The following is a 24,042-nucleotide window of genomic DNA, read 5'->3' as shown; positions in this document are numbered from 1 at the left end:
CAATGTGAAAGAACTGTGCCATTTTATTTTGGACTGGGAACCGGCCGGGAGCGCAGTGGACCCCTGGAACCCTGTGGAGGGGTCGCCAAGCTGCGCACGTTAGCTCGAGCTCTCCCCTCCTGGGGGCACCGTCCCCCAGCTCTGAGCCGCCGGGGAGTGGGGAGCGGTGCACCGCACGCAGCACCCAGGCGCGGCCCATCTCCGTGCAGATGCCCTGCCTCCCCCGCCCCCCAACCCTACAAGCGCCCCCAGCCCGGTGCTGCCCGGGAGCGCCCCCCTACCCCGCCTCCGCATCCCCTCCCGCGCCAGCTTCCAGAAAGCTCCCGGTGAATTCCACAGCATTCTTTGGGCGTGAGTCATGCAGGTTTGCAGCCAGCCCCAAAGGGGGTGTAGACGAGACAGAGCGCTATAAATACGCGCGCCTCACGGTGCTCACCACGCGGTGTCGCCAGGAGCTGCGCACGGTCGCTGGGCGCCGCTGACCGGTGAGATGTCCCCACCTCTCCTACCCGGCGCAGAGCCCCACCGGGACCCAGGGCGGGCAGGGGTGGCAACCAGGAGAGGACAGGAAGATCGCTGGTACTCCCTGAGCTGTCTGAGCTGCGCTCTGGATGGAGGCGGGGAACCAGGGAAGGGAGGTGGCCCGAGCCCCATCACCCGGCCGCGGAGCTGGAAGCAGAATTGCTGGGCGGTGGCGCCCAGGCCGGGACTCCGGAGCTCCCGTGCTCGCTAGCTCCAGCCACAATTCTGTGGGGTAGGTAATTAGGACAGGTGTAATGACCCTCCTTTTGCAAAGATGGGGGACCGAGACTTGGAGAACTAATGCCTATTGCGGGAGGCCCGGACCTTCCTGTGGCATTCTTGTCCAGGTACTGAGCTCCGGTGGTGGTTGTCAGCTTGCCTGCTTGGGTCATCTTGTCTGCTCCTGAATCCCGTGGTTCTCTCCATAGGGTGTTTATAAGTATGTTTTGATTTAAGTACATGTTGCAACCACTTAAATCCCAGTCTTTCTGCTTCCGAAGGCACCAGGATACATCAGAGAAAAGTCACAATCGCCATTAGATCGCAGACGTCTGCTCCAACTGTCTCATTTTATAGATGATAATCTGAGGCCTGGAGAGGTTTAGGATCCTCTCCCAAGATAAACGGCATGTAGGTGTCAGAATCAGGACTAGAACTGAAGCCTTGATCTTCCAGAATTTCTGGACCTAATTAAAAAAAAAAAAAAGAAGCTGCAGCAGCAGCTGCTTATTATTCTTATTTTTAAGGAGAGATTAGGAATTTAAGAATAAGGACAGATACAATGAAAGGGTGCCGGCTGGAGTCTTCATTATAATAACAGTGGGAAATTACATGCAATGTAAATGCCCAACCTTGTGGGATGGCAAAATAGACGACACCAGAAAATGCACCATTCTGCAGGCTCAGAGGTGTGCTTTTAAAGACTATTTGAAGATAGTGGGTGTAAGGGATCTGATTGCACACAAATGCATAGAAAATAGAAGGAGATCTACCACAGTGTTGCGTCTGGATGGTATGAATTACAGGTGCCTCGTTTTTCTTTTCGGTTTGGTTTCTACATTTGGGGAGGCAGTAGCATAGGAGCTTGGGCCTTGGGCTTTAAAAACCGTGCAGCACCCCAGCTGCGTGACTGCGTGGCTTAGGTCTCTGCGTGCTTCCCATCGCTCCATCTGCGTGGGTGAAGCATCCTTGGGGGAAAGAGGCTGCCTGGCGGAGGTGGGGAGTGGAGGACCTTGGTAGGGCTTGTTCCAGTCACAGCAATTGGCAGCCGGGTGCCCAGGCCTGAGCTGAGAGGAGAGGAGAGTCGGCGCACATGGAGGGCAGTTGCAGTGCTGTCCTAGGAAGAGCAGTATCAATGTCACGTTCTGAGTCGGAGTCGGCATTGTCACAAGACCCCTGCCCCCCCCCCGCCCCCCGCCCCCCGCCTCGGGTGATTCCTAGGTACTCTAAAGGAGCAAAGCCCCACAGGGAGGGACCACAGGTTCCTCGGTCCCTCTCCAAACATGCCACCTCCTTCCACTTCCCGGAAGGATAGTGCCAATGCCCACAGCTGGTCCTAGGTCAGATTTCGAAATAGTCAGAATTTACTATGATTATCTAAGACCCCTGTGTTTGCAGAAGGCATTCACGTCTCGGAGGTCCATGCTGGGGCCATTTTACAGATGAAAACACTGAGGCTCAGATTTAAGTGACGTGGTGTCAGGGAAAGGACACTGGACTGGAGGTTGGGAGGGCTGGGTTGTCTTCCTGGGGTTGCCAGCCTGCTGCGGGCCTGGGGAGCCCCGTGCTGTCTCTGGATTTGACCTCCCCTTAGAGGCAGAGGGATTTGGGCCAGGAAACTGCTCTTTTTCTCAGCCTTGGGACCCAATGGCTCCTCATGGCCCAGGCTCCTGGTGGGAGACTGTACTGGCTGCTGGGTTTCCAGACTCCTCAGTCGGTGCTCTTGCCTTTGGCTCCCTTTTCTTCAGGGCCCAACGCCCTTTCTCCTGGTCCAGACCTATTTCAGAGGCTCTTGTATGAATTTCTGAGAAGTATCCAGGGGCCTCTCCCCGAGAGGTGGGTGTTCTTGCTGGCTTTCTCTCTCTGGCGTGGCCAAAGCTCTGTTTCTCTCTGAGGCATTTCAGGCCTTAGTGAGCAGCTAGGGCAGAGCCCGTGAGCCCTGGGCCTTCTATCAGGCCTGAAATAGCGCCCCAACTCAGCCACCCACCCTGTCTTGGGGGAAGGCAATGACCCACTCTCTTCTCCCACGCTGCTCCTTTGCTCTGCGTGGCTGGTTTGGGAACCGCAGCTTGGCCGCCTGACTAATGACTTTCCGGGCAAGGCTTCCTTTATTTACGTGCTACCAAATACGTCCCTATGGGCCTGCCCAGCTGAGGGCAGTTTTTAGAGGTTCACAGTTTCGGGAAGGGGGGACCCCACCTCCCTGTTCTGTTAGGGGAAATGAGAGAATTCAGATAAGCAGTGGGGGCAGGGGGAGGCGAGAAGACGGGCTGCTGGGAAGAGGGGTTCTGTTTTATGCAACAGCTCCAGCTTCTGGGAAAGGGTCCATTGTGTAAGACTGGGCTGTCCTGGGTTCCCAGCCGTCAGCTGAGTGGTGGAAGGGGCACCTTGGCAGGGCACCCTACTGTGGGCTTAAAGGGGAGAGCCACGGGAAAGGGAGCTGGCAGCAGAGGGGCCCATCCATCCAGAGGAAACTTCTCCTGGGGGGGGGGCATGGGCCCCATCGTTTAACCCTTTGACTTTGCCCTCCCCTACTCTCTACTCTCTGAAGACAACTGCCCCCTGCTCTACTGCATTTATACCCCAAATCTGTGCAGGGATATAGATCTCAGGTCTCATGCGAGGGATCGCAAATGACCTTTATTTTCCTTTGCCGGCCCTTTGGCTCTCACTGCCTCAGAGTCTTGAAAGGCCTTTGTAGGGAGTGTTGAGGCTTGGTGGAAAAAAAGGGGATTTTTCTTTTGTGATGGATTGGGAACGCCTGCTGTGGGCCGGATTAGTGATGCACACAGCACGGGGTTGGGGGGGGGGGTCTACGCAGTCCCCACATCAGGGCTGGGAAAGGAGAGGGGCCAGTGAGTCAGCCCAGAGAGGTGTTTTGAGGGTTTATTTGACATGAGCAGGTATCAGATAGACGTCCTTCCTGGATGCAGAAAGCACATGCTCAGGCTTAGTCAGCGATTCTGGGGTGGGGGGGTGGGGTGGCTGGGGGGGAGGGCTGGACCTGAGCCCAGAGCTCTGACTCCAGAGTTCTCGTTTCTTCTCTATTAGGCTGCTTCTCCTATGGTTCCTCCCTGTGTCCACTTTCTTTTGAAGGGGTCCAGGGGCAATTCTGAGCTTTTTCTCCCAGTTTCCCTGGGGGATAAAAACACAGTAATGGCAGCCGAGGGGCCGGCTGAGGGCAGGGCCTCTGTGGGGCTCTGGAGAAGCTGCTGTAGGCTGCAGGCCAGGCCGGAAACCAGCAGGCTGGCTAGCTGTTACCATGACAGTCTCCTGTTCTCTACAAACAGAGGCCTGCTGGGATTCCAGAATTGGAGAGGGAGGTGCCATGAAGACTCTCCTTCTGCTGGTGGTGCTGCTGCTGACCTGGGAGAATGGACAGGTTCTGGGAGACCAGATGGTCTCAGACACAGAGCTCCAGGGTAAGTGGAGCAGGTGTCCCCTGTCCTAGCACACTCTCTGCCAGAGCCCGAAGTGGTAGAGACGATTTGGTCCTGTGCATCCCATCTGCTTTGCTCAGACTGGGCCCTCTCGGAGCCTCCTCCCCCCGCCCAGCTACCTGGTCTAGGTTCTTGGCCGTCAGGTGGGCTTCTGGGCATTTTTCAGGCATATCCCCAGCACTTTCTGGCCCCTGCAACCCTTTTCACCAGTCTGCTTGCCCCGGGGCCCACGCCTCCTCCGGGAAGCCTGCCTCATTTGAGACTTTGTGAGCTTCCATTTCTGAGTCTCCATAGCCCCTACTATATGTACCCTACACCTTTCCGCCTAGAAACCCAATGCTCCGTATCCAGGTAAGGGGAAACGTCCTCCTGCAGAGCCCAGCTTCGGGGTTCCCTCCTCTGTCAGGCCTTTCCTGAAGCCCCCCCACCCCCGCCCTCCTCCCCATGCTTGTCCTACAAGCTGACCGGTTCTCTGGGGTTGTAGTTAAAAACTCAAACTTGGAAATCAGACTTGGGTATGTGTCTGGCTCTGTGACTCCCCAGCTGTATTAACCCGGGGCAAGGATCTGATCTCACTCTGCTGCTTTTTCCTCCTCTCCTCCTCGTCGTCGGTGCAGGGGGTGATGACCTCAGTGCAGAGAGCATTGCATAAAAGGGCATGTGATGTGGCCGGCTCAGTGCTTGGCCCAGGAGAACCACCAGAAAAGCCTTAGTCGTTACTCCTTCAGTACCTCGGTGACACTGTCTCATTGCATTTGCCACACGGCGTTGTGTCTTGATCACGGTCTCCTGTGGAATGGTGCCATTAATTCATCTTTATGTCCCCTATCACGTGGAGCCATGGAATAAGGAAGTTCAGATGTTTGGTAAAATGGACTCCCAGAAACACTTGTGTCCAAAATAAGATTTTACATTTTGATGTTTAAACAGTTAACGCTTCCAGAATTTTTTTTAAAAAAATTTTATTTTAAGTCACATATAGAGTATTATTAGCTTCAGGGGTAGAGATCAGTGGTTCATCAGTTGCGTATAAGACCCAGTGCTCAGTCCATCACGTGCCCTCATTAATGCCTGTCACTCAGTTACCCCATCCCCCCACCCTTCTCCCCTCCAGCAAACCTCAGTTTCTTTGCTGTGATTAAGAGTCTCATGCTTTGTCTCCCTCTCTGATTTTGTTTTGTTTTATTTTTCTTTCCCTTCCCCTATGCTCCTCTGTTCTGTTTCTCAGGATTTTTTTTTTTCCGTGGAAGTGTTCTCCTGCAGCTGGGCAGGCTCGTTCTCCAGAGCCGCAGGGGCATCGCGCTGCTCGCTGTCCCTCCCCTGGGGTGTGCCTGGGCCGGTGCTTTGTGCTCCCGAGCAACTAGCGGAATCGCTCTTTGGGCCCTGGGTCCACAATAAGCCCCATGATGGGCCCCCGGGTCAGGGCAAAGCTGGGGCCAGAAGGCTGCCCGCCGGGGTGGGTGCTCCCAGCCTTGACAGCCCCTAGACTGAACTGGACTTCCAGACCATCCCAGCTGGTTCTAGGGTGATATCCCCAGCACCATCTCTGCCTCTCTCCTCACTCTCCTTCCCTGCCCTTCTCTTGCAGAAATGTCCACCGAGGGGAGTAAGTACATTAATAAGGAAATTAAAAATGCTCTCAAGGGGGTGAAACAGATAAAGACTCTAATAGAACAAACAAATGAGGAACGCAAATCACTGCTCAGCAACTTGGAAGAAGCCAAGAAGAAGAAAGAGGTAAGGAGGAGCCAGCTGACTGCCCCGCCCCCCCCCCCCCCCCCCCCCCGCCACCACCTGAGTTCCCTGCTGGAGGGGCGTGGTCATCGCCCCTCTGGTGCCCTGCTGGGTTGTCATGGTGACCCTCAGCCCTTTCAGGCTAGTGCCTGCTGATGCTGGGACTGTAGTTAAGAAAAGAGGGAAGGTTTCTTTGCTTTTGAAAGCTTCAAGGGGTTAGATCTTGGATCTGGTTTCTTACCAGCCTGGCCCAGGGCCTGATGATGACCCATTAGTCACTTCAGTAGATTTTTCTAAACCCTGGCTATGCAAGCTCCAAGGTAGGCTCTGGACTGGGTCTGTCCTGGGTCAGGAGAGGGATGGTACCCTACCTTCAGGAAGCTTATCGAGTAGGGCAGTAACTTTGGGGTTAAGGCAGGTACACACTGCCGTGCCCCATGGCTTTCTGGAGTTCTGAGTACTTCGTAAAGAGACATTTAAGTCGGATAGTGAAAATAGTGGGTCTAGCCTGTGCCTAATGATTCAACAAAACTAAAACACCGTAATGGAATAAATCACTTATTTAAAAAAAAATCAGTAGTCTCCTTAAGGGTATCCTAAAAACCTACTCCCATTGCCTCCCTACCAATAATGAAGGAGATGCTAAGACAGGTCACTTGCCACCTTCATGACCCATAATGCATAGTAAAGTGTTTTAAAGGCTCTGAGAAGTTCTGTAGTAAAGAAGTTCGTGGAACTTCATTTAACTCTGTGTTTTCCAAACCAAATTGATTAGGAAATCCTTTTTTCTCCCCATGATAGCTTTTTCTTTTTAAAGATTTTATTTATTTATTTGAGATGGAGTGAGAGAGAGAGAGAGAGGGAGTGCATATGACTGGGGGTGGGGGGTTGCAGAGGGAGTGGGAGAAGCAGGCTCCCCACCGAGCAGGGAGCCCGATGCGGGGCTCGATCCCAGGATCCTGAGATCATGACCCGAGCCGAAGGCAGGTGCTTAACTTACTGAGCCACCCAGGCGTCCCTCTCCCCATCATAGCTCTTAGCACAATTCCCTGGAAGCCACTTAGGGAAATGCTGGCCGATTCAGCAGTTTCTTTTGACACTTAATGCCCTTCCTTGGTATCCGTGTTTTTCTTCACCATTTTTTAAAAATTTTTTATGTTATGTTAATCACCATACATTACATCATTAGTTTTTGATGTAGTGTTCCATGATTCATTGTTTGCATATAACACCCAGTGCTCCATGCAGTACGTGCCCTCCTTAATACCCATCACCAGGCTAATCCATCCCCCCCACCCCCTCCCCTCTAGAACCCTCAGTTTGTTTCTCAGAGTCCATCGTCTCTCATGGTTCGTCTCCCCCTCCAATTTCCCCCCTTCATTTTTCCCTTCCTGCTATCTTCTTTTTTTTTTTTTTAAACATATAATGTATTATTTGTTTCAGAGGTACAGGTCTGTGGTTCAACAGTCTTACACAATTCACAGCGCTCACCATAGCACATACCCTCCCCAATGTCTATCACCCAGTCACCCCATCCCTCCCACCCCCACCACTCCAGCAACCCTCCGTTTGTTTCCTGAGATTAAGAATTCCTCATATCAGTGAGATCATATGATACGTGTCTTTCTCTGAATGACTTATTCGCTCAGCATAATACTATGAGAATCCTCAAGTAGCTCAGAGAAGTGTCAGGCAAGTCCTATTTTTGAGTTTTTGTGGTTATCATCAGAGTTTGGTATCCTACAGTCCAGGTTCTGTGATAAAGCCCGTCAAGTTCAGGAAAAGACTCCATGCTGTCTTAGTTCCCGGGTCTGTGAACGGGAAAGAAAGGAAGTGGGCCATGTAGTTGATGTTGGTGCTTCGGCTCAGTAGGAGGCCTGGTGGCCTTCCCCGCAGGAACAGGGGACCCGGAGCAGGAGAGGGGTCTCACAGAACTCAAACTCTTTCCTGCTCAGCTCCTGGCTTTGGGGTGTGCATGGTCTACTTAACTCTTCTTCGAAGCGTTAATACGCTCATTTGTCGAGATTTTAATATAGAAAAGTGGAAGAGGAAAAGTTTTCTGAAAACCTTTTAACCTCTGGACAATTTGCTGTTAGCATTTGATCTGTTTCTCACTCTTTCTTTTCCCCCCTCTACACTCTTCTGATAGTCACTATATTCAAAATCACAACTTGTTAACATGAAAAATGCTTGTTATACTATTTAAAACTTAACTACGGACACCCTCGCAAAGAAAGCCGTGCGTCTCCGGCCGCTGTGTAGACCAACGATTTGCTTGGCCTTCTATTTTTAAGCATCCGGGTTGATTCCAGTATTTTTTCCCCCCCACCATAAACAAATACCATAACAAATACCTTCATGCATATGGATTTCCCCTTTATGGCAAGAATTCTTTGGGATGGATTCTCATAGAATTATTGGGCCAAATGACATGGATGTGCTAGAGGGTTTGGGTAGTTGTTGTGACTTTGATTTTGAAGGCTTGCTTCCTCCCGTGGCTGCAATTGACAAATAAGATTCAGAGCGCCTCTGGGGTCAAGACTAAGGGCAGCGTCAGAGAAAGGGGATATCCACGCGGGTTCTAGTGGCCGGGGAGGACTGTAAAGAAGAGCCGGGTCTCGAAGTTGAGAAGATGTTTAAAGCTGGGTGGGGAGGGAATTCCAGGCAAATGGGGGGAACGCAGGAGCCAGAGGAAGATACAGGGACTCTGTATGGCTGGACCTGGGAAAAGGCCTGCTCCGGGGGCGTGGAGAGCCCGGCACCATCGTGCCTGCTTGCAGAGCGTGAAGCCTGTGGCTTCCGCGTGGCTAACCTGATCTCGTGTCCTCCTCTAGGATGCCCTAAATGATACCAAGGATTCAGAAACGAAGCTGAAGGCGTCACAGGGGGTCTGCAATGACACCATGATGGCCCTCTGGGAGGAGTGTAAGCCCTGCCTGAAACAGACCTGCATGAAGTTCTACGCCCGCGTCTGCAGAAGCAGCTCGGGGCTGGTTGGCCACCAGGTGAAAGGGGACAGGCCGCTGAGCACAGCAGGGCTCTGAGTGGTGGATGCAGGAACTGAGTGTGAAATATGCCCCTTCTCTGGTCCTGCCCCCAGTTCCAACGGGTGGCGTAGTTCTCCCACACCAGCTGGGTGACTACAAATCAGTTCAATTCTGACACTGTCCCCCCGGAGACGGCATGAGATCCCATGGGCTAAGGGCTCAGGCCCACAGACTGTCCTCCCCACTCCTCCCAACTTCAGGTGTCAGTCATGAGTCTGGCTTGTCACCTGTGCTGCTGTCCGACTGGCTATAGATTGGAGGTTCCCACAACCCCCTCCTTGTGTTAAATCAGTTTGCTAGAGCAGCTCACAACTCAGAGACACATTTGACTGATTAGGTTATTGGTTTATTATAAAAGGATCTAACTCTGAAAAGCCAGAGGGAGGCGATGCGTAGCTCAAGGTATGGACAAGAGGTGAGGAGCATTCCATGCCCTCTGAGAGGGCACCGCTCTCCTGCATCTTCACACATTCAGCAACCCAGATACTCCTGAAGCCCATCCTTTTGGGATTTTATGGAGTCTTCCTTCCACGGGCATGATTGATAAAATCATTGGCCATTGTTGATGGATTCAACCTCCAGCACATCTCCCCTCTCCAGAAATCAGGAGATGGGATTAAAAATTCCATCGTTCCAATCTTGGTTGGTTCCCCTGGCGACCAGCCCCCAACCTCAGGTGCTTTCCAAAAGCCACCTCATTAACATAACTTTATTATTTTTTCATTTATTATTAGCATATAACTTTATTGCTCTCCTCACAGGGAATTCTAAGGGCTTTAGGAACCAGACAAAGACCAGACATACACTTCTTTTTATAAATCACACTATCACAGCTTCATTTCACATGCCAGATGCAGTTGATCGGTCCCAGCTGCATTGGAGCCTGGAGGGCCACGATCAGCTGGTAACGTTTGCCATCAGTGAGCAAATGTGAAGTCGTTAAAAGCACCTATGCCGTGTGTTAGAAGATTCTTATCCAGAAATTATTAGCTGGATGACATAACCAACGACTTCGTAGTATGGCTCATCCCTGGGCCCACTTAGGCAGAAGGAATTAAGAATTTTAGCACATTGATATCAATCCCATCTTCCCCTGTGGGCTTCGCCTGGTTGCAACTCATGAACCGAAGGCCCATTCGTTGGCCCTTGGCTGCGTCGGGGTGTGGGGATCCTTGGTGGCCAGAGAGGAGACCAGTCTCAGGTGACAGGGGTTTGTGCATCTCTTGGCCTCAGACGTCTTCCCAAACTCTTCCCCGTTGGGCGGGTAGAATGGAAGGGTGTTGGCCTGACAGCTGGGGGGCCAGGGAGCCAGTCCCAGCAGGGGCTTTGGTCATGTGCTATGTGACTGAGGGGACCGAGGGGCAGCGAGGGGGCGCAGGGGGAGGCTGGGACTTGAGTGAGCTTCTCCTAACTTCCCCGTTCTGCCATCACAGCTTGAGGAGTTCCTGAACCAGAGTTCTCCCTTCTACTTCTGGATTAATGGTGACCGCATCGACTCCCTGCTGGAGAATGACCGACAGCAGACCCACGCCCTGGACATCATGCAGGACAGCTTCAACCGGGCGTCCAGCATTATGGATGAGCTTTTCCAGGACAGATTCTTCGCCCGTGAGCCCCAGGACCCTTACCACTACTCACCCTTCCGCTCATTCCAGAGGAGGCCTGCCTTCTTCAAGTCCCGCTTCGCCCGGAACATAATGCCTTTCCCTGGCTACCAACCCTTGAATTTCCACAACATATTTCAGCCCTTCTTTGACATGATACACCAGGCTCAGCAGGCCATGGATGTCAACCTGCATAGAATCCCTCACTTCCCAATGGAATTCACAGAAGGTTAGAAAGCCGTCTCATTCTTCCTAAGAAGGGATGGGAACAAGCAGGTTACTGAGAAGCCCGTTAGATTCTAAGGACTATGCCAGGGGCTTGGCATGTGGCATCCCAGTTTCCCCCAGCAACCCCGTGAAGGTGGTATTATCCCCATTTAAGGAGGAGAAAAGTATGACAGGTGAAGGAACGTGTCCAGGTATTCACAGCTGATAAAGGGGGACCCGGTCAAATGTAGCCCTGCCGGACTTGGAATCTGTGTTCTCTCAAGTTTACCATGCCCCTTCCAGCCGCTGGTGGGTGTGACATTGATTACTCCTTTCTAGAGAACCAGACCCCCTTGTCTTGGGAACCCAGGTGCCTTTATGTGGATGCCGTGCATACAGTGGTGACCGATGATATAACCAGTCCATGCTACAGTTTAAAAAAGCTGTTCCTGGCCATCACCTTGGGGCCTGGTAGAGAATGGGCATGCATGGATAGTTTTTGAATGAATGAGGTCGACGATGGACATGAAAAGTCAATACTTTTAGAAGTGATTTCCTTCGTTAAACTAATAGACCTGGTTAGCCAACACCATCTCCTAAAGGCTACCGTTGGATTGGCATGAAGTTTGGCTTGAAACGGTTTGGAGATACAGGAGGACATTGAATTGAACAGCATCTACTGCATATCCATAATGGGGGGGAGCCTTGTGTTATAAGGCGGCTCTAAGGAGGATCCCATTCCTGCCTTCAAGGGATTTGCTGACCCTAGGGGGAGAGAGATGAGCCAGAGAGAATGCAGAGCAGAAAGGGTCAGATGCCAAAGAGAATGGCGTATAGCTATGGCAGTGTGGAGGGAGGAAGGGCTCATCGGATGGAGATGGTGGGAGTGAGGTCGCACCTAACTGAGGGAGCCCCGGGAACCCCTTCCTGTCCCTCTCTGCAGGGAGCCCAGATCAGAGAGGCCTAGGTCTGCAGGCAGACAACCCATTCCAACCTGCTCTGCCCACAGAAGCATCTCAAAGAGGCAAACAGTAGTGTGGAAGGGGTCGGAGGGGAGGCCCATCCCTATATTGCTCTGTGTGGTCCTTCAGCATGACGCCCTCTTCCCTTGTGTGTCTCCAGAAGACAACCAGGATGGTGCCGTGTGCAAGGAGATCCGTCACAACTCCACAGGGTGCCTGAAGATGAAGGACCAGTGTGAAAAGTGCCAGGAGATCTTGTCTGTGGGTGAGTCGGGGAGCCTTGGATCCCAGGAACCTCACCGGGGCTCCCTTTATGGGGTCAGGCACATGGGACTTGAAATTCCAGCCCCGCTGACTTCTAGCTGTGGCACTGGGGGGAGGGAGGTCCTTGACCCTGCTCCATGTGGGCCCTCATCTGTAGACAAGGGCTAAGAGGTGGGGTTGTCCCTGAAATTGGGAGACATCTTTTTTTGATTTCCCCAGCTACTCTCTTCCCAAGGGCCATGCCGGGTAGACCTCCCTATTTTTTTCTGCAGATGATGGACTTATAGATAATATGTATTCTGTTTAATAAACTCTTACCGTGTTGGTACTGTTGTAAACACTTTGCAAACATTTACTCATTTCCTCAGAATGACCCTGAGTTGGGTACAGTGACTGTCCCTATCTTACCGAGGTGAAAAAGCTCATAGTCACAGGAAGGTTGAGTAACTTCCCAAGATGATAGGACACCCATATGTTGGAGAGCTGAGTGTTTGGGATGTGTTCTTAACCAGTGTTTGGTGTTCTGTCCCCAGAACACGTGGATCACCAGTAGTGGTACCTTAGCTTCCCAGCAAAATACCCTTTGGTTGGTCGGTTCCCAAAGCAAGGGAAATATAGTTGACCCTTGAACAACGAGGGGGTGAGGGGAGGCGATAACATAAACCATCTATTAACATGCATTTCATATGTAACCTGTATCATATACTATATTCTTAAAGTAAGCTAGAGAAGAAATGTTACTAAGAAAATCATAAGAGAAAACTATGTTTACAGTACTGTACTGTAAAAAACTGCATATAAGCGGACATAGTTCAAACCATGTTATTTGAGGGTCAACCATACTTCCTTTTAGGGCTCCCCTCAGCTTTATCAGATCTCTTCATTGGCTCATTTCTTCCTACTTTGAGTAACAGCTGCAAAAGCATCTGGAATGGTTCCTGGCACACAGGAGTCTCTGCTCCGAAAGAGTTAATTGTTTCCCTTGGACGTGGCCGATCGATCTTGTGGCTTTGCTCTTACTTAACACGTTTGGGTTTGCCAGGGCAAGCCTTTGGAGTCTAGTTAAATATTCCTAGCCTCACTCCTATAAGTTTTGAGGCCACTGCGAAATAAATCCAAGTGTGGGGGGAGGGGCTGATGTATGAATTGCAGATGAGTCCTCAACCCAGCCTCCCGGGCTTTGTCTGTCAACTACCATAGTCAGAGAAGCATCAAGTGCGCGGTTCCCCACCACCAGAGTTGTGCGTAGGGCCAGAGGAAGAGAGGCACAGATGCCCCGACTCAAATTGGCACCCCGAGCACTGATCTTAACGGTCCCTGATCCCAGCTTACCCACACTGCCTTCTCTTCACCGAGAGAGGGTTACCGCCTCTTATTTCAGGCGCGGGCCGCCAAATGAACACGCACTGCCCGAACTCTCTAGACCAGGGTTTCTCAGCTTTGGCCCTGTTGGCATTTTGGACTGGATCGCTTTTTTTTTTTTTTTTTAAGATTTTATTTACTTATTTGAGAGAGTGCGTGCACGAGTAGGAGAAGGGCAGAGGGAGAGGGAGAAGCAGGCTCCCCGCTGAGCAGGGCCCCCCCCCCATCCGCCCCTGACACAGGGTTCGATCCCAGGACCCCGGGATCATGACCTGAGCCGAAAGCAGTTGCTTAACCACCTGAGCCACCCAGGCGCCCCCAGACCGGGTCACTTTTATCGTGAGGGGCTGTCCTGTGCGCTGTGCGATGTTCAGCAGCAGCACCCCTGGCCTCTACCCACAAGGCACCGGTAGCCTCCCCACCACACCGGTCGTGACAACCAAAACTATTTTCAGACCTTGTCAAATATACCCCTGGGGCAGCAGAGCCCCCGGTTGAGATCTACTGCTCTAGATGGAGTCTCAGTTCTCAATGACTTTTCTCACTTTTTAATTTTTCCCTGGTGAAAGAGTTAAGATTACTCATTGTATTATCTTTTCAACCTGGCTTTTATTTCTTGCCCCACCTAACATTTTTGAGATTTTAATACAAATACACTATCATCACTTATGGTAATCCTTTATAGTAAATGCAGTGTGCAAAGATCTGTTTTCCCCTGACTCGCTAGGGTTTGATGTACCATCCTTGAGATATTTTTTGAAAAAAATCAGGGAAAGAAAATCAGTAGTTTTTAAAGAGATAGCGGGTAGCTGCCAGCTCTTATTGATCAGACAACCTGCAGTGGGCATTCCAGGACCCAAAGCAGTCCCCTGTGTCTTCTCTGCCCTCCTGATGAGCTGGGTGACCAGCCATGATGGGCAGATGGACCAAGGATCCTGGCCAGCTCTTCTATGTCATGGACTGTCGGCACCAGATTTCTAGCTCTGCAGATACGCTCAAAAGACAGGCTTGGAGAATTTTCCAGAGCCACAGACTCAGAGGAGGAAGAACCTAGGTTTAGGAGTTAAAGCTCTGGGTTCAATCCTGGCCCCATAAATCATTCTGTGTCTTTAAGCAAGTGATTTACTTTTGTGGACCTCAATTTCATCACTGGTAATACTTAAGGTAGAAGAGATGTGATTACTGGAGAGAGTGGATATCCACAGCACTTGAGTAGTGTGTGGTACCTAGTAGCTGTAAGTAACACTCCTTCTCTCCGGAAATGATCCCTCGGGGGACTAGCACAGTGAGGGTAGCTCCAGGTCTGAGCACACAGACTGAGACCAGTGTTTCTCAAAGTGTGGTCAACGTCCTTTCATCAGTCTCTAAGCAGGTAAGGGCCTTGCACCCAAAGGTGAATCAGTGATGTCACTAAGGACACTGGTTAGTTCAGGTGCCAATGTTTTCCAGAGCAAGACTTTGTCGATGAAGGAAGCTGCGCGTTGATTTACATTCCGGGGCGAGCTCTCTGTTTTGTTACAGACTGACGACACACGGCATGTGGCTAGCCATTTAGAGTCCTGGCTCCATGAACTGATTTCCATTCATGTTTTTATCCCTTTTTAGCCTTCCCTTCACATTTCTGCCTTTTTTTCCCCCTCCATCTCTGGGCAGACTGTTCTTCCAACAACCCCGCTCAGGTCCAGCTGCGACAGGAACTTAATAATTCCCTCCAGATTGCCGAGAAGTTCACCAGGCTGTACGACGAGCTGCTGCAGTCCTATCAGGAGAAGATGTTCAACACGTCCTCCCTGCTGAAGCAGCTGAATGAGCAGTTTAGTTGGGTGTCCCAGCTGGCTAATCTCACTCAAAGTGAAGACCCATTCTATCTCCAGGTCACGACGGTGAGTCACGTCCTGGCCACACACTGAAGCTCGGTGGGGCGGGTATGGTCTGGCAGCGATGTGAACCTCCCCTGGAAGCAAAATGGGAGGAAGCTTTAAAGGGGACACTTAAGCTTTGGATCGAGCATTTGCCATATGGCAGGAAACATAAAAACTTTGAATACATTGATGCATGGAAGCCTCGTCTCCCAGTGAGGTGTAGAATGTCATGACCCCATTTTTTTTTTCTTAAAGAGGGGCAAAGGGAGAGGGAGAAAAAGAATCTTAAGCAAGCTCCATGCCCCAGCGTGGAGCCCAAGGTGGGGCTCGGTCTCACGACCCCAAGATCATGACCTGAGCCGAAATCAAGAGTCAGATGCCAACTGAGGCACCCAGGCGCCCCCATCGTGACCCCATTCACGGTTGAAGAAAGTGAGAGGTTCAACAGCTTGCCCCGGGTTTAAGAACTGAGAGGTGGCTCACCTAAGGCATTTGGACCTGTCTGCCTGGCTGAAAAGCCTGTGCTCTTCCCATGAGGGTGCCTCGCTGCCCTGCGCCATGTAGCTTGGCTCATGAATTGGTGTGTTATCCTCTACCAGTACTAGAAAGCCTCTCTCTAGTGCTGGGAACCTTTTTTTGGTTTTTCTTTCCCCGATTCCTTTTCTGCCACTGGCCCAGCCAGGGGCTGCCCAAAGAAAACCTGGTGGCTTAGAAACCATTTTTCCTCTGATGGGCTCCCCATGGGCTGGTCATTTGCAGATAGGATTGACACCTACAAACAAGTGTCTCTGAATTAGGGCCCTTCTGCTCATGGAATTTTACGGATGTCAAACTGAGTAAAAAGCAAGGGGGTCACCTGTCCACATCTGAGGCTGGCTTTTGTCACAAAAGGAGTCCATTTTGACCAATATTTCGGTTCTTCTCTTACCCTTTTCCTCGTAGGTGGGGTCCCGGACTTCTGACTCCAACGTTCCCACGGGGGTCACTAAGGTGGTTGTGAAGCTGTTCGATTCCGACCCCATCACTGTGATGATCCCAGAAGACGTCTCCAGGAACAATCCTAAATTTATGGAGACTGTGGCCGAGAAAGCCCTTCAGGAATACCGCCACAAGAACCGGTAAGCATGCAGGCCTCAGCTCTTCTCCTTCCATGCTCAGCAGGTCCCCGGGACCCAGAAAAAAGGCCGCGCGGATGCAGCCTGGGAATGATTGCTCCTATAGCCAGAGCCCAGGCACGAAGCCAGAAAATCTCTGGAAATTCTAATTTTCCTTTGGGGGATGTTCTTTCTTTGTTGAGAAGCATTTATCCGTGAGGGTCCAGCCCTCACCTTCCATTCTCCTCCATTTTGTTTTCAGGGAGGAATGAGATGTGAACACTCCTCTCTCCAAATAGGGGGCTGTCTGATTCCGTTGCCCCCGAGATGCGCGACAGGCCCCTAGAGAGAGCTCCGCATGTCACCGAGTGGACCGGGCCTTGCCTTGAGGCCCTCCTGCCCCCCTCGCCCAGCCTTCCCTGCCTCCGGACTCCGCACCGCAACGCCGCATTCGCTGATCACGGGAAGAACTCCTGTGTACCACTAACTCAATAAAACCGCCAGTAATCTGAACGCTCTGGGGTGTCCTGCTTTTATACCGGGTTTTTCCATCTCCCACGCGCCTTCATTTTGGTATGGAAAAAAAAAAAAGAAGTAGAAAAGAAAAGCACTAGCTAAAATGGTATAAGGACTATCGTGTAATTGAGAATAAAAGGAGTGTGACAAAGTCAAACCAGGGATTTCTTGCTTTTAGGAGCAGAAATGTGTTCTAATGGCCAAGTAAAATGCATTTCTGAAAAGTGAATCTTGTCCATTCCATTATAAAACGGTTGCTGTATTCTGATTGGGGTGGGTGAGATCTCCTGAAGGAACACATTGAAAATTAAGATTGAAGAAGCAATAATAGGGGCTCCTGGGTGGCTCAGACGGTTAAGCGTCTGCCTTCAGCTCGGGTCATGATCCTGGGGTCCTGGGATCGAGCCCCATATCGGGCTCCCTGCTGAGCGGGGAGCCTGCTTCTCCCTCTGCCTCTGCCCGTCCCCCTGTTTGTGCTCTCGCTTGCTCTCTCTCTCTCTGTCACATAAAAAAAGAAGAAGAAGAAGAGAAAATAATAAGGCATTCTGGGTATTTTAATACCCAGTTGGTATTTTCTTAATGGAATCTATTGTCCCCCAAAGACAAAATGAGGCAATTTCCTTTTTACTTTAAGGGTTTGGAATTCCTGTGACACCTTCCTGACTGTGGCATTGTCTGTCTGCTGTCAGTCCATACAACCTTCCTATCTTGCCCTCGACCACAATTTCTCTTCTACTTGGATTTTTCCTGAAGGCATATTTACCACTTAGTCCGATATAGCCAGGCTGCAGTACCCCGTGCTGCCAGAAGATGGCCCTGCCTAACCGTGGTTCTTCCCCCAACATTAAGTTAGGCAGCCTTACCATTTCTGAGTATAGAAATTTTTTCTATACTATAGAATTCTTTTCATCAAATATAGCTCACATGAAGAAACACATCTAGCTGCATTCCAGGTTTGTAGCAAAGTCCACATATTAATTAAACGCTTAGAATGTTCTTAGGTCACTGTTCCTCATCTTTAAGTTCTAAGTACCTCTGCCGCACAAGTAACACTCCAAGGCTTAGCTCATCAAGGAAGCTGCTATTTTCATATTGCTCTCAAGGAAATTCAGAATCAAATTAGTATGAGTCACTTAATGACATATATTAATTAGGGGCATGGGTTCAGGAGGCATTTGCTAAAATGACCATCTTTGTAAATCATACATCACATTAATGTCACACCCTTATTTCAAAATTTACTTTTTATTTTCTGATTATGTCACTAGCTTCTGGCAGCCACTATATCCAAATGTTGCTCTTTTTATGCAATCTACTTCACACTGTCCTAGGCGAGCACCTTAAAATACAGACTAAAGCTGACTCCGAGGTTTGCTGGGAGCCCATGTGTCTATCCTCTGTTCCCCTTTGCTCAGTGGCCTTGTTGAGGGTACTTGGATGTCTCTCCATCCCTGACAGGAGTCCTAGCCTGAGGCACTACAAAGACCAAGGCAGGGCACAAGATCACCAAGGTGCAGGGCTGAGATGTGCGTGGGGAATTCTGGCAGGGAGACTGTGGCTAATGAGCCCTTGGTTTCTGGCCTCTAGGAAGCTCATGGCAAAGGGGGAGCAGGGCTTGATGTTCTCAGAAGAGAGGGCTTGGCACCTGACTACCAAGGGGGTAGTGCCACCAACCCTGCCGTTGGACCCTATGGTGACCCTCGGTGTCCTTCCGCCAGAAAATTGTAATAAAAAATAATCTCTGCTCACTGCATGGTGAAATGACACCAGAATTATGCAGTGTATGGCTGGTGCAACTGTACCAGTACCCCTGGGCCAGCCAAAGCACTTCTACCACTTGAACCAACTGTTTCATGTCATCTCATTGGGTCCCACAGTTACTCTCTAGGCAGGGGTTATTTCCCCCACATTACAAAGGCTTCCAGGAGTAGCCTTCATTAGAAAAGCAGAAGGCCTAGATGAGAGAACATCAGACTGTTGTTTCTCGTGGCCCCCAGAGGCTACTGGAGGGGACCTCAGGTTGCCCACCCTTCACTGTGAAGTGGCTGGGAATAGGCGAGGAGAGGGAGCCAGGAAGCTGCCCATGTGTTCAGGGCAGCTCTGCAGAGCAGAGCTCACCACGAAGTGGTGGGGTTGGGGGTGAATGAAAGGCCATTTGGCTCAGGCTTCACTTTCCCAAAGGGCCTCCAGATAGGCTTCGACTTCATCCTCCCTGGGGTTACACTTTGGTCACGAAGTTCTAGTGACAGGATCAAAGGAAAATGCTCACCATATAACAGTACCTTTGTCTCATCCAGAGCGGGCTGGAGGCTTCGATACTGGCAGGGGCTTAAGGAGGACACAGGGGCTGCTCTCCAAGGGTGTCCAAGTGAAGTTCAAAGCCAGCCCAGGGAAACCATCATCTGGCAGTAGCAGTCTCGGTGACCAGAGCAAGCCACCGCCCCACCTCAGATAACCTCAGGCAGCTTGAGCAGGGAGGGTGGCGGGACAGAGGGCCCAGAGCCAGACCGTGCCCTTTCCTACTCTGCTCTGGACTCTCAGAACCCGGGGTGCAGGGGTGTGTGTGAGAGGGTAGAGGGTGCCCCTCACCTCCTCCGCCCACCTCTGATGGGGGAGGGGAAGAGTTTTGATTACCATGTTAGTTGACATTCTGAACTGTGGTGTTTCCAGGAAGTAGAACAGTGTGTTTGAGATGTGATTTAGTGATGGGAACAGTCCTTAGAATGAATACGATTATTTCCTGTTTGTGCCCCTAAATGAGTTGAAACTCCACAATGGACAGATTCCAGGAGCTCTTAGCCACAGTCAAGCACGAGGCTCAGACTGGAGCCCAGACCTGGAGTGTGCTGGGAGAGGGCATCAGCAGTGAGGGTGCAGAGAGAATGGGGACCATTTGTTCACAGCCGTGCGGCTGGAAAGTGGCAGAGTTGGGACCGAACTCAGGTCTAATTCCGGGGCTCGTGGGGACCTCACCACCACCTTTTAGCCGCTCGGGCCTCCCACCTTAATCTCCTATCCAGACCCAGCATTGCCTGGCATTTGCTAACTGTAAGACAGCAGCTCGGCAAACCCAGGAAATATTAAATAGTTCTAAAGACAGCGTGGGAAGGACTCGGGTCAGCAGATCCTATTGATAGAACCGATGGTAACTGATGATCGGCAAATCAGTTAGTGCACAATCTGTAAAAGCAGGACCTCAGGGAACAAATGGACAAGGTGAATAATGGACTCTCCATATGCCTCTGGGATATTCTTAACCCCTTGGTCATAATCCTCCTTGTTTATGACATGGCCCAGAGCAGGGTGGGCAACAGCACCTGGGCCGGTTCCCTGATGGTCAACAGTTGCCTTCAGCCCATCCGGGTCACTCCAGGGTCAGGGAGGCGCTTGCCCAGGCTAGGAAAGCAGACGGAGAGGATAACCCCATTACCGGCCTGCCTTCATTTGTTGTGTCCAGCACCCCAGGGAGCAAAGACGCTGACCTTGAACTAGTACCAGACATGCGCCCACAACCTCCTCTTGATCTTAGTCCCTCTTTGGTACCCAATTCAGTAAAAACTAATACCTGGCTCAGTCTGACCTCAAAGAAGGCACGTGTCGCAGGGGTGGGGTGACGGGTGGACCACCTACTTCATTCAGCCTTATATCCACAAGAAGACTTTGGACCTCTTTGCGTATGACTTCACGTATATAAAACCAGAGATGAGCTAACAGCATCAAACGACAGTATTCATTCGCCAAACTCAAGCCTGCATCCAATCGCCAGCCCACCTGCCTGGAGTGGCCGAGCTGTTGGCCTTTAAAATAATAGCCTGTAATGATCTTGAACCCAGGACAGCGTTAGCTCACTCTGCGTGTGTTAAGACATTCATTTGTGGATGTCAAAAGTGAAAAAAAAAACCCACATTTTGATAATTTTCTGGAAATGTCTAGATGTCACTTGATCTTCTGCAAGGCCCTGCCACATGGCAGAGAAAACCAGGGTCAAAACCAAGATAAGGCAGGCCTTACAGCTTTGCTCAGACTCTGCCTTATTGCATTGCTTCCCTTTTAGTCCAGGGCGGGGGTGGGGGGAGGTTCCCTCAAGGACCCTTGGGATTAGGGTGCTCGTAGCTATTTTTCTAGCTTCCACTCTCCCTTCCTTGGATAGCTCTGGCCTTTGGCCTCATTTTAGTAACTGGAGACCTACAAGTGAGATCTTCCTTGTAGGGTGCCCAGACACCTCTTCTAAATTTGAAACCTAGGGTTGCATAGACAACCCCCCAGTAGCTCCCTTCCCTCAGGGTCTGCTCCCTTCTCTGTGGCATTCCTGGCCCCTTTTAAAACTGGGGACTAGCCCGCCACCCCTGTGTAGGTCAGGGACAGGCTGCTTTGTTTCCACCTGGGTACCTTGGCTGGTTCCAGACAGCTGCCACCAGGGGGTGCCATGAGTCCCTGTTCTGGGGCTGACCGTGCCTGCCGACCTTGCGAGGAGGACCAGTTTTGTTGCAGCTCTATGGGCCAGGCAGGTGGGCTTCGCTGCCCGCCCCCCTCAATCGGCCCCACCTGCGCACCCCCTGGTCTATCCTCTTGGCCCTGTCCATGCAGGTGGCCAGGCTGACTCAGCCAATTTGGCGTTATCCCCGTGCAGGGACTCCTGCACGTGAAGTGAGGGGGCACCTGTCTTGGGCCTTTAAATGTCTCACGTCTTTGCATTGGGTGGAAGTGCATCCTTCCGAGACGCCCAGAGCTCACGCGGACCCCTCCCATTCTCAGCTCTGCCCCTCTGGGGCGAGGGGCCAGGTGGCCGCCCCGAGGGAGAAGTCGCCCACAGTTCAATCACTTCACTTGGTAAGATTTGCACCTTTTCTTTTGGCTGGTGAGCTCGTGCCCCAAATTTAACCTCGAGAGCCCTCATGGCCCAACGGCGGCCCTGATGCTGCTCTACAATGTAGCTTCCCAGGGGCCCAAGGGAGACGCCATTCCTCAACTTTCCATCTGTCTCTTGAGATGGTGCTGGCAATCACCATCCACTGTTAGAAGCCCAGGGTCAGAGCACAGGTTTGGCCCTCAGCACCCGTGATTTTCTAAATCTCCTGAAGTGAGAGTGTTTGCCACAGAAGGCAGAGCTGGCTCCTGCGACCTGAGGCTTCCACAGGGAGAGAAGAGAGGCCAGCCAGTGGGAATCTGGGACAGAAGTAGCAAGGAGGAAATCAGGAAGGAGAGAAAAAGTGGATCTGTATCAGCGATGCCCTCAGGAGCCCAATTTATGGCCTGCGGGACACAACATTCAATATCGAAAGGATTCTGCAACGGTAATTTTTTGGGAAGGATGACCTTCAGGCATCAGATCACAAATCAAAGGAAGAGTAAATTATATTCATCAAAAGCCTGAACCAGAAAAGACACCTGAGTTCTCGGATAATTAGAAAGTCTATTTCCACAACATTCTTTTGCCCTAGCATTCCAGGACTTGAAGTTTTACTGCATCTCAAGGTTTCAGACTTAAGACATTGCGCTGCGTGTCCCTCAGTATGTGTACTTCTCCCGCTGGGGTCAATGTGAGCTGCCAGAAGACCCCAGAACAAACGTGCCACTCTTTCCTAGAGCGGAAATGTCATTTAAAGATTTGAAAAGTAAAATATTACTCAAAACTTTAAAACACAGTTACATAATGAAATAGACTGCAACATCTGTAGATTTTAGAAATGAAATTCAAACTCTCAAAAACGTAGGGCTGCCAAGACAGACCTCAGTTGAAAGGTTTGAAGACACTGCTTTTCCTAACTTGCTGTGTGACGTTGGACAAATTTCTTCACCTCTCTGAGCCTAGGTTTCCTCCTCTGTAGAACCTGAGAGTGATTGGATTTCCAAAGCCTCAGAGTTTTGCCTGCTATGCTTTTCTTTTTATTAACTTTACTCATTCCTTATGTATCAGCCAGTGTCCTCTGGAAAAACAGAACCAGTGCACAGTTCATACCCATTCAAGAAATTGGCTATTGGTATTTTCCCAAGCCTGTAATCCGTGGGGCAGCCCCAGCCTGAAAACTCAGAAAATCTTGAGGCAGAATTCATTCTTCTTCCAGAAACCTCAATTTTTGCTTTTAAGTCTTTGAACTGATTGCAAAAGGCCCACCCACATTTTCGAGGATAATTTCCTTTACGTCAAGTCACCTGATTGTAGGTATTAACCACATGTACAAAACATCCTCAGATCAGTACCTAGATTAAATAACTCAGTATTGGAGTCTAGTTGACAACGTAAAAAGAGCTGTCACGCCTTTCATACACACCTGAGGGGGGTCAGGGAGGGCACGACCTGTGTGGTGCTCAGAAGGACCCTAAGCTTAATTTAACCATCACCACCGTCCATCTCCAGAACTTTCTCATTGTCCACGACTGAAACTCTGTCCCCAGTAACTAACTCCCCACTCCCTCACCCCCAGCCCCCTGCAAACCCCATTGCCACTTTCCAGCTCTATGATAATCTATGCTAAGTGGGATCAGTGTTTATCCTTTTGTGACTGGTTTATTTCATTTAGCATGATGCCCACGAGGTTCCTCCATCTTGCAGCCTGTGTCAACATTTCCTTCCTTTTCAAGGCTGAGTACTACCCGGCTGTGTATATACTACCCATTTTGCTTATCCATCCGTGTAGCGTTGGCTTGCTTCCTCCTTTTGACGACTATGAACAATGCTGAACATGCTGTACAAATCTGTCTTCAAGTCCCTACTTTCAGTTTTTCTGGGCATATACCCGGGAGTGGAATTGCTGGATCATGTGGTAACTCTGGTTTAATTTTCTGAGGACCCGTCATACTGTTTTCCAGAATGGCTGTGCCAGGTTACATTCCCACCAGTGATGCCCAACAGTTCCTCTTTCCATGTCCTTCACGATTTTTATTTTTTAAATAATAATGATCTTAATGGATATGAAGTGGTATCTCATTGTGGTTTTATTTACGCTTCCTTCATGATTAGTGATGTGGAGCATCTTGTGCTCATTGGCCAATTGGAAATCTTCGGAGACATGTTTACTCAAGTCCTTGGCCCATTTGAACATTTTGTTGTTGAACTGTGAGATTAGAATATCAATTTCTTGAGGCCAGGAACCTGCCTTACTGTGCTGTCAATTCCCCAAAGCACTTGACACCCTCGTAGATGTTCAGTGAATACTCACAAAAGAATGGCCACAAAGGGTGATAGGTCAGAGGCCAATTGAAACTTAA

At 50.6% G+C, this 24,042-nt stretch overlaps 1 protein-coding gene across 1 annotated transcript; it reads left to right on the top strand.

The window, feature by feature from the left end:
- Positions 1 to 452: 452 nt before the first annotated feature.
- CLU (clusterin) lies at positions 453 to 16,830 on the top strand. Its single transcript, XM_028114375.2, has 9 exons — positions 453 to 485; positions 4,032 to 4,163; positions 5,770 to 5,918; positions 8,750 to 8,920; positions 10,396 to 10,795; positions 11,896 to 12,000; positions 15,015 to 15,244; positions 16,166 to 16,341; positions 16,580 to 16,830. Exons 2-9 carry the CDS (start codon positions 4,070 to 4,072, stop codon positions 16,587 to 16,589), a joined length of 1,335 nt encoding a protein of 444 aa, XP_027970176.1. The 5' UTR covers positions 453 to 485; positions 4,032 to 4,069; the 3' UTR covers positions 16,590 to 16,830.
- Positions 16,831 to 24,042: the final 7,212 nt, after the last annotated feature.

This window comes from Eumetopias jubatus, unplaced genomic scaffold (genome assembly GCF_037043125.1).
Source record: "Eumetopias jubatus isolate StellerSeaLion01/CBP00866 unplaced genomic scaffold, mEumJub1_p1.0 scaffold_2, whole genome shotgun sequence".
Taxonomy (NCBI): Eukaryota; Metazoa; Chordata; class Mammalia; order Carnivora; family Otariidae; genus Eumetopias; species Eumetopias jubatus.
The sequence above is the reverse complement of the archived record's forward strand: the minus strand, read 5'-3'. Positions and strand labels throughout refer to the sequence as shown.